This window comes from Coregonus clupeaformis, chromosome 28 (assembly GCF_020615455.1).
Source record: "Coregonus clupeaformis isolate EN_2021a chromosome 28, ASM2061545v1, whole genome shotgun sequence".
NCBI lineage: Eukaryota > Metazoa > Chordata > Actinopteri > Salmoniformes > Salmonidae > Coregonus > Coregonus clupeaformis.
In genome coordinates, this window is record NC_059219.1 from 20,425,600 (window position 1) to 20,436,335 (window position 10,736).

Genomic DNA, 10,736 nt, shown 5'->3' on the forward strand with positions numbered 1-10,736 from the left:
CCACAGGCTATGTTTGAATCCTGTTATTTGCAATTTAGAACTGTTTGTAACCTTTCTGCATGGTGATTGTTTGGATGTTGTACATAAAGGTCCCAACTGATACATGTTATGACGATTTTCCTCTTCTTCTCCACTTGCACGCCTACTAACTTGAAAAACAGGCATGATGTTTTTTCAATAGATAGAAGCAGTCAGAACCGGAACCCAGGCTCCACGTGGAATGAGACTTAATTTGATTTACAGTAGGATAAGGCCAACCTGCCAGTGCTATGGTAAACTAGGGTTAACTTGTTATGTCCCAACTCATGTTCTGCTGGTATAATAAAACAAATATATAATTTAGTGAAAAATATGAGGGCTGAATTTTCTTCTCTTTCTCCAACTTTTCCGGGGACCCCTGGCGCTTCCCTGCGGACCCCAGTTTGAAAACCCTTGATCATCTAACAGATGTAAAAGCCTACTAAACATGCATATCTACTATTACAGTATTGTAACGACCCTGGGTTTATAAACGCGGATATCGACTCTGCCACGGGAGCATGCTTTTGGGGCACAGTCGGAAGGTTGAGGGTTCGAGACCTGCTCCCTGCCGTTTCATTGCAGTATAATACAAACGTAGTAGTATCCCAATATCATACATCTTTGGTTGTAGCGCCACCTTTAGGAATTGACAGTGACGTGTTCCCCAAAATTGTAACTTGTTTGTGCGTAACCGGACCCCTCGAATAGCAATCTGCTTTTCCGGGGAAATATTCTGGTGTAACACAAAAACAAGCACGGCATAGGTTTGTGGTCGTCACTAGTTACCACAGCCACAAAGCCCGCCTATTTCTACAATTTATCTTCTTAAAATGTGATTTTAAACCTGACCCTAGCTTTAAATTAAGACCAAAAAGCAAATGTTTGTTTTCATGAAATTTTACGATATAGCCAATTTTGACTTTGTGGCTGTGGTAACTAGTGGAAACTCTGGTTTGTCAATCTGTTGACATGTCTGTAGCAATTTGTAAGTTTCTTTCAATAATTGTTGTATCTTTATTATTAGAAACACAATTTATGAATGTTTATTTGCGGTACATCTGTTTCCTTGATACTGGTACTTCAGGAAGCTAATCTTGCAATGTCAACAAAATTGTAGCTAGCTAGCACTGCAGCTAGCCAGATAACGTTAGTTAACTACTGTAGCTAGCTAAGTTAGCATACGTTCAGATTTTTTGCTAACAAATCTGCTGCAAAGTATCTTATATCCACATGTTTTTGTTTAATTAACTAGTTAGTTAACTACAATGTTGCAGTAACAACGTTATTTTACGCCTAGGGATTGCTAGCTAAGTCGTGAGTTTCTAACGTTAGGTAACTAGTTAGCTGTGCCACTTGTCACATGTCACTAGCTAGCAGTTAGCGACCTAATGTGTTGCTCCCGTGCTACACATAATGGTAGCTAACTACATTGTGACAACATTTGTACAATATCTTAAGCTAAGTTTATAGAAAGTAGGCTAAACATGTTAATTTGCTCACTACTAGTCTACATGGTAGATACCAGTTGGTAACTTTCAGCTGTAAATGCTGTTTTCCCCCAGTATACCAAGTTGTAACCAGCAAGACAATTCTCCTGGACAGAAGCTTTTCCATTTGAACAATGAGTGGTTCAAAGCCAGACATCCTGTGGTCTCCCCACCACGCTGACCGCTATGTCATCTGTGACTCAGAGCTTGGACTGTACCGCATTGGACCTGTGGGGTGCGGCGAGACCAAAGCCGGAGCCCTCCCCCTCTCTGAGGAGACCGCTGCTACCCTATTAGCTATCAACTCTGACACCCCATACATGAAATGTGTGGCCTGGTACCCAAAGCACGAGCCTGAGTGTCTGCTAGCGGTTGGACAGGCTAACGGCAGGGTAGTCCTCACTAGCCTAGGGCAGAGCCACAACTCCAAGTGCAAGGAGCTGATGGGGAAGGAGTTTGTGCCCAAGCATGCACGTCAATGCAACACCCTAGCCTGGAACCCTTTGGACAGCAACTGGCTAGCCGCAGGGCTGGACAAGCACAGAGCAGACTTCTCAGTGCTCATATGGGACATTAGCAGTAAGTTCTCCCCAGAGGCTAGTGTAGCCGCTGAAAAGATCCGTCTCTCGTCAGGAGACACAGACTCTGGCCTAGTGGTGACCAAGCCCCTGTATGAGCTAGGCCAGAACGATGCCTGCCTGTCCCTCTGCTGGCTGCCCCGTGACCAGAAGCTGCTCCTGGCTGGCATGCACCGCAACCTGGCCATCTTTGACCTGCGCAACACCAGCCAGAAGACCTTTGTCAACACCAAGGCCATCCAGGGTGTGACAGTGGACCCCCACTTCCCCGACCGCGTGGCCTCCTTCTTCGAGGGCCAGGTGGCCATCTGGGACCTGCGCAAGTTTGAGAAGCCAGTGCTCACGCTCACCGAGCAGCCCAAGCCGCTCACCAAGGTAACTTACTGGTATGCTTGTTTGTTTGTGAAATTCTGTTATCCCCTGCCATCCAATGTACAATCGACTTGCACATATCAGGAGTGTACTTTTTGTGTGATAGCATAATGCATAATTGTGCTATAGCCTACATGTTTTGGATGTAACTCACTGTCCTTCCATTCCCAGGTGGCCTGGTGCCCCACGCGTATGGGCTTGTTGGCCACGCTAACGCGCGACAGCAACATCATCCGCCTTTACGACATGCAGCACACGCCCACGCCCATCGGCGACGAGACAGAGCCCACGATCATCGAGCGCAGCGTGCAGCCCAGCAACAGCCTCATCGGCAGCTTCGCCTGGCACCCAACTTCCCAGAACCGCATGGTGGTGGTTTCGGCCGCCAACCGTGCCATGACCGACTTCACAGTGTTCGAACGTATCTCTTTAGCCTGGAGCTCCACCACTTCGCTCATGTGGGCCTGCGGCAGGCACCTGTATGAGTGTGCCGAGGAGGGGGGCGTGGGAGGGGAGGGTACAGTAGAGAAGGACATAGCCACTAAGATGAGGCAGAGGGCCCAGTCCAGGTACGGTCATGATACGGTCCAGGTGTGGAAGAACCATCTGCTGGCTGGAGGGGACGACCCCCAGCTCAAGTCCCTGTGGTACACTCTATTCTATATCCTTTATTACCCTCAAACTCAACTGGACCTCGAAGCCAGTTCCACTGCGTTTTTTAATTGTTCCCCTCTAATCAGGGACTGATTTAGATCTGGGACACTAGGTGGGTACAATTAATTATCAGGTAGAACAGAGACCCAGCAGGCTCCGGACCTTGTTGGGTAAGAGTTGTATACCCCTGCTTTATTATATTACTGGTGCATACTAATTTCTAAACATATCTGGCTTTGCGTGAGTAATTATGTGCTGTTTGTTCTGTTTATTTTAGATAAAGTAGACACAATGTCCTTGTGTGAGAGACATGCCTGGCGTTCTGCTTGCACTGTAGTGATTCATTGAATGATCATTTGTCTTTGTTCTTACACCTGACAAACTGGATACAAACTAAGTTGCTATATTGTATGTCACTGTTTGCACTGTGGTTGTTATGATGTCCCAGCGTTCCATTTCCTATGTAAGTATCACTCATGAAGCAGTACACTGAAGACATGGAGCAGAAACAGCAGGCGAACAAACAGGCCCTGGTCTATTCAGGCATCAAGAACATAGTCAAGTCCAGCTCAGGTAAGCAACCTAAAGATATCGATCATCTTTAGGCCTATGTCTAGGCTAAATATACAGGCTGAACCCTTGAAAGTACTATGTAACACTTTTTCAGTGTTTCGCCCTAGGATTTTCTTCACATTGGAGCAAAAAAGACCCTGAAGTAACATTTGTATATTTGTTGATCTCTACTCCACCAGGCACTACGGAGAACCGGCGGTGCTGGAGCGGCTCGGACCTCCAGACGGACGTACCCAGGTTCCACAGCGAGGAGCGCAGCCTTGCCCTGCGTCTATGTGGCTGGATCAGTCGGGGGCCTGACATCAACGTGGAGCCCTTCCTGCGCTCCCTGGAGGGGGAGGGCGCGTGGGAGCGTGCGGCCGCTGTGGCCCTCTTCAACCTGGACATTCGCAGGGCCATCCAGATCCTCAACAAGGGAGCCTCCGCTGAGAGAGGTACTGGAGTGGAGTCATCTGTGATAGGGCTATGTAATGCATTTTTTAAGATTCTTTGTAAGGGCTCAAAAACTTGTTTGCAATATACACAGCATAAAGTGTGCTACTAATTACTGCCTGGTCACATGACTGACAGGGAGACTAATTAGATATAGAGTGTTAACAGCACATGCATTGTCCTCCTGTGCCTGAGGTGTCACTTCCATCACAGCAAAAGTACCATAACATACTGCTAGGATTTCACCACTGTAAACAAAAGCAGTATACAGTCAGAAAGTATACCCACTAATATTAGGTTAGGATTTGGCTATAGTGTACAGTGGAAGCTCATAAACCAAGATAATAAACTACTTATGAACCAGGCTAATAAACCAAGCTATCCAAGCTAAATAAACCAAACATCCCCACCCTTCCTTCCTCGCAGGGGACCTGAACCTAAACGTGGTTGCCATGGCTTTGTCAGGCTACACGGACGAGAAGAGTTCCCTGTGGAGGGAGATGTGCAGCTCTCTGAGGCTGCAGCTCAAGAACCCCTACCTGTGTGTCATGTTTGCCTTCCTCACAAGTGAGCCTGGCAGCTACGATGGAGTACTGGTACGCAGGGAATGGGGTAAACCATTGATATAGACTGGGTTGACAGATTTTTATATGCATTATCCAACCCTTTATAACATTCATTATTATGTTAGGCAAAAGTACAAAAGGCTATAGTACAGTCGTGGTCAAACGTTTTGAGAATGACACAAGTATTGGTCTTCACAAAGTTCGCTGCTTCAGTGTTATGAGATATTTTTGTCAGATGTTACTATGGTATACTGAAGTATAATTACAAGCATTCCATAAGTGTCAAAGGCTTTTATTGACAATTACATTAACTTTATGCAAAGAGTCAATATTTGCAGTGTTGACCCTTCTTTTTCAAGACCTCTGCAATCCGCCCTGGCATGCTGTCAATTAACTTCTGGGCCACATCCTGACTGATGGCAGCCCATTCTTGCATAATCAATGCTTGGAGTTTGTCAGAATTTGTGGGTTTTTGTTTGTCCACCCGCCTCTTGAGGATCGACCACAAGTTCTCAATGGGATTAAGGTCTGGGGAGTTTCCTGGCCATGGACCCAAAATGTCGAAGTTTTGTTCCCCGAGACACTTAGTTATCACTTTTGCTTTATGGCAAGGTGCTCCATCATGCTGGAAAAGGCATTGGTTGTCACCAAACTGTTCTTGGATGGTTGGGAGAAGTTGCTCTCGGAGGACGTGTTGGTACCATTCTTTATTCATGGCTGTGTTCTTAGGCAAAATTGTGTGAGCCCACTCCCTTGGCTGAGAAGCAACCCCACACATGAATGGTCTCAGGGTGCTTTACTGTTGGCATGACACAGGACTGATGGTAGCGCTCACCTTGTCTTCTCCAGACAATGTGATTTCCGGATGCCCCAAACAATCGGAAAGGGGATTCATCAGAGAAAATGACTTTACCCCAGTCCTCAGCAGTCCAATCCCTGTACCTTTTGCAGAATATCAGTCTGTCCCTGATGTTTTTCCTGGAGAGAAGTGTCTTCTTTGCTGCCCTTCTTGACACCAGGCCATCCTCCAAAAGTATTTGCCTCACTGTGCGTGCAGATGCACTCACACCTGCCTGCTGCCATTCCTGAGCAAGCTCTGCACTGGTGGTGCCCCGATCCCGCAACTGAATCAACTTTAGGAGACGGTCCCTGTGCTTGCTGGACTTTCTTGGGCGCCCTGACGCCGCCTTCACAACAATTAAACCTCTCTCCTTGAAGTTCTTGATGATCCGATAAATGGTTAATTTAGGTGCAATCTTACTAGCAGCAATATCCTTGCCAGTGAAGCCCTTTTTGTGCAAAGCAATGATGACGGCACGTGTTTCCTTGCAGGTAACCATGGTTAACAGAGGAAGAACAATGATTTCAAGCACCACCCTCCTTTTAAAGCTTCCAGTCTGTTATTCTAACTCAATCAGCATGACAGAGTGATCTCCAGCCTTGTCCTCATCAACACTCTCACCTGTGTTAACAAGAGAATCACTGACATGATGGCAGCTTGTTCTTTTGTGGCAGGGCTGAAATGCAGTGGAAATGTTTTTGGGGGATTAAGTTCATTTTCATGGCAAAGAGAGACTTTGCAATTAATTGCAATTCATCTGATCACTCTACATGACATTCTGGAGTATATGCAAATTGCCATCATCAAAACTGAGGCAGCAGACTTTGTAAAAATGAATATTTGTGTCATTCTCAAAACTTTTGACCACGACTGTACAGGAATTGTCAAACGGGGCTAGTTTCACCAGGGGGCCTCAGTGAGTTTTCATGGGATCCACAAAAAGAAGGGAAACTACAAATGAATCCTAAATATCAGCAGCAGCATGAAGAGGGCAGTGTTTGACATAGTAGTTTGAAGATTCCAACATTAAAAAAAGTACAACTTAGTCATACAAACCTTGTTGTGTTTCCCTCCTTAGTATGAGAGTAGTGTGGCCGTAACTGACCGAGTGGCCTTCGCATGCATGTTCCTTAACGACGCACAGGTAAGACTTCCTCCAGCAAACACACAACAACATATACTAAATAGAAAATCATCGTTTTTTTCACTGATTACCCCGTTTCTATCTATTGAAAGGAATGTGTTTCCTTTTCTATGTGTGTTGTTATGTAGCTGCCTCGCTACATGGAGAAGCTGACCAGTGAGATGAAGGAGGTGGGGAACCTGGAGGGGATCCTGCTGACGGGGCTGACCAAAGACGGAGTGGACCTGATGGAGAGCTACGTGGACCGGACCGGAGACGTCCAGACCGCCAGCTTCTGCATGCTCAAGGTATGGTCAGAGCAGGGGCTGAATAGTCTTGCACTGCCCGACATCACACCGTAGAACGGTTGTAGTCGAGGCAACAGGCTGACTGACCTTGTGGTTCATACTAACTATGATCACCTGTCCCATGTTGGCTAGAATTAGACAGTTTCGCTCAAGATCGATTGTTGGATCTTTTACCCAAGGTTTTTCACACATTCAGGCTTATAGATTTGTTGAATTTTTAAGATTAGCTGGGGTTCAAATGCTTACTGATAGAATGAAAAACAACTGTAAAAGTGACATCACAATACAAATTTCATAGAAGCTATGCTGATAATGTGAGACTGACACAGTTATGGGAGCCCACTTCCATTCTGATTCAAACTCAAATGATTTTATTTAAATAACTTTGTCACCGTAAGGGGAGCTTCATGACCTAGTGTTCTTCCCTCCCAGGGTTCCCCAGGGGAGGTGGTGAAGGACCCGCGTGTCCAGTGCTGGATCGAGAACTACCGCAACCTGCTGGACGCATGGAGGTTCTGGCACAAACGGGCTGAGTTTGACATCCACAGGAGCAAGCTGGACCCCAGCTCCAAACCACTGGCACAGGCAAGGAAAGGGAACACTGCACTAAGAGATGGACAGTTGTTCATAGTTATTCATTTCTCTGTATTTTGGTCTATCTGTTCATAAATCTGCACATGGAGGATGTGACTGAGTGACCAACTTGCTTGCAGGTTTTACATAAACTTAAAAGACAATAATGAATATGAATATCCTGATTTAATAAGTGATGCTAGTTATTTATTTGTTATTGGTCAGTTAGATAATGAAACACTATATTGGACCCGTACATTAATTTCTAGCTTCATAATCTTAACAATGATCTCGATGCTATAACCTATTAATGTGGCTTCTGCTTGCTCTAATTTAACCTGCCAGTCCTTATCACACTTGACTGTTGTGTTGTTGCCTGCTGCAGGTGTTTGTGAGCTGTAACTTCTGTGGGAAATCCATATCGTACAGCTGCTCGGCCATGCCCCACCAGGGCCGCGGCTTCAGCCAGTACGGGGTCAGCGGCTCGCCCACCAAGTCAAAGGTCACCAGCTGCCCCGGCTGCAGGAAGCCCCTCCCCCGCTGTGCCCTCTGCCTCATGAACATGGGCACGCCTGTGTCCAACTGCCCAGGTACTGGACATGGTATGCTCCACAGATAGGCTCTGGGTGGAAGTTGCCTGTAGCCACAGATCTAGGATCTGTTTACCTTCCCCTAAACCTAACCATAACCATTATGGGGAGAGAATGAAAAACTGATCATGGATCAGTGTCAAAGGTCCACTTTACCCTACTCTCACAGTTCTGCAGCCAGCCTAACTTCCTCATTACACACCCTATTATGCAAATAGGAATGCAAGTGCGTACACACACTTCAGGGTAATTGAGCGAGAGAAATGCATACAGTGCATTCGGGAAGTATTCAGACCCCTTCCCTTTTCCCACATTTTGTTATGTTACAGCCTTGTTCTAAAATTGATTTAATTAAATTTGTTCCTCATCAATCTACACACAATACCCCATAATGACAAAGCGAAAACAGGTTTTTAGAAATTGTTTGCAAATGTATCAAAAAACTAACAAAAAAACACACCTTATTTACATAAGTATTCAGACCCTTTGCGATGAGACTAAAAATTGAGCTCATGTGCATTGTGTTTCCATTGAACATCCTTGAGATGTTTCTACAACTTGATTGGAGTCCACCTGTGGTAAATTCAATTGATTGGACTTGATTCCACTGTTGTTTTTTCCAGGCACGGGGAAGTCAGACGAGAAGGTGGATCTGACCAGGGAGAACAAACTGGCCCAGTTCAACAACTGGTTAACCTGGTGCCACAACTGCCGCCATGGTGGCCACGCAGGTCACATACTCAGCTGGTTTAGGTAAGAACATTACCGGAACGTTCTGATAATATTTTCTGTATCGGAGTAGTTTTGTGAACAGAATGAATCATAGGTCTTGTACGATGTCAGGCAATGTGGTAGCTTTGTGAGAAGTGTCACATTTTCAGTGGTTTGTGCATTTTAATGGTTATCTATTGGTTGTTTATTGATTAACCTTTGGTTGTCTTCTCTGTTCCCCATAGGGACCATACAGAGTGTCCAGTGTCGGCCTGCACCTGTAAGTGCATGCAGCTGGACACCACAGGAAACCTGGTGCCTTCAGACAGCCACTAGAGGGGCCTCTGGGAGGGGCCACAGCCTAACCACCAGCCTAAAACCTGCCTGTGCACTCTCACTACACTACAGCACCCACCAGTCGACACACCCCAGACTAAGTCAGGTTGCTGGGTACTGTTCTGGACAGGCCGCTTGAATAGTGTGAACAGTGGGTGATAGCTTGAGTTGAATAAAAACATAACATCTTTTCATAATCTTATGGTAAGAGAGGCTAGATGTGTTACTGATGAATCAATGAATGTCTTGAAGGATTGTGGCTTGATGCTTACTAATGACATTAAGGAGATCCTTAAAGGGATATATTATAAAGGTTGTGTTATAAACGGCCTCCTCTAACCAAACCTGAATCAGGATGATCCTTTAATTCCTAGCTTTCGCTTATAGCCTTAATTTCCCCTATGCCTCAAATCAGCCAGCAGGTAAAGGATGTGATTGTGTGCCAATATATTGTAGCTATGTTTTAAGACTTATATTCCTAGTTATTTTCAAACTTTTTTTTCTAGTTCACAATCAGACAGATATCTCGAAAAACATTGACAAAGTGATGAAGGAAGAAAGTTAGTTACCCCAGGCAACTGAAAGAGAACACATTGACAATGCTCTCTCTCTTCTGGTTACACTGGCCTGTGCCACTCTTCATCTCACATTGTATGTTAGGGCTTACAGTGCAGGGGCAGGGAGGGGGGAAGTTGTCTGTGTATTCACCTCCCCACTCCCGGCCTGTGGCTGGTGAAAAGAGGCAGAGAAAAAACAGCAGCTGCTCGGCACTCCGACAAGACCCTCCAGATTGTTCTCCTCATAAAGAACTTCAGCTGCCGGAACACCACTGAACACCATTGACTCAAAGAAGGCGAGAGCTGGAGAGCGAGAAGGCCCTCGGTTCTCTCTCCCCGGGCTAAAATCGCGCACAAAATATGCATACCACACATCAATCCGGGATGGGTGTCCAGACGTACTCCACAGGGACGGCTATGTGTAAGCTGCATTGTAAATGAGTTTTTCTTTCTCTGCCACCAACCCCCTTGGACTCTACTGATTCGACTCTGGGAACCATTGTAAGTGAGAGGAGCCTGCACCGAGCTGGCTAAATCACTTAGTCATGGCGTAGGGAGGGGGCATGCGAGCTACTGTATTCTGTTTTTCAACACTGTCCGTCTGCGTCGGATGTTTTATGGTGTACACTTTTGTGACCCATAATGGAGTGGGGTTGACAAATTCGGTAGGCGTGTACCATTCTGAATAAAAAGTTACTTGAACTTAAGTCTCCTAAAAGCGTTTTTGCATTTGCCTTTTGAAAACGGAATCAAAGTAACAAATTGCTTCAATCTTTGGTGGAAACGAATGCTCTTTTAATTACAACTTTAGGCCTACGTCTTTGGTATTCTCTATCATGTATGATGCAACCGTTACCATTTTGTCTCACATTTACATTTGCCTGTCTAGAGGAAATAAAATACACAATGACTCCAGTAAATACAGTGGGGGAAAAAAGTATTTAGTCAGCCACCAATTGTGCAAGTTCTCCCACTTAAAAAGATGAGAGAGGCCTGTAATTTTCATCATAGGTA

The 10,736-nt window shown here is 45.6% G+C and overlaps 1 protein-coding gene across 2 annotated transcripts; it reads left to right on the forward strand.

Moving 5' to 3' along the window:
* The first annotated feature begins 894 nt into the window (after nucleotides 1-894).
* On the forward strand, nucleotides 895-10,429 carry LOC121543079 (GATOR complex protein MIOS). 2 transcript variants are annotated; one of them, XM_045208705.1, is made up of 12 exons: nucleotides 895-1,006; nucleotides 1,584-2,461; nucleotides 2,630-3,119; nucleotides 3,587-3,685; nucleotides 3,865-4,119; nucleotides 4,544-4,713; nucleotides 6,603-6,668; nucleotides 6,797-6,955; nucleotides 7,388-7,540; nucleotides 7,914-8,130; nucleotides 8,742-8,871; nucleotides 9,075-10,429. In XM_045208705.1, the coding sequence occupies exons 2-12, from the start codon at nucleotides 1,643-1,645 to the stop codon at nucleotides 9,163-9,165; spliced, it is 2,649 nt and encodes an 882-aa protein (XP_045064640.1). In that variant the 5' UTR covers nucleotides 895-1,006; nucleotides 1,584-1,642; the 3' UTR covers nucleotides 9,166-10,429. The 2 variants fall into 2 exon arrangements, with proteins under 2 accessions (XP_045064640.1, XP_045064641.1); XM_045208706.1 differs by having other exon boundaries at nucleotides 7,914-8,118.
* Nucleotides 10,430-10,736: the final 307 nt, after the last annotated feature.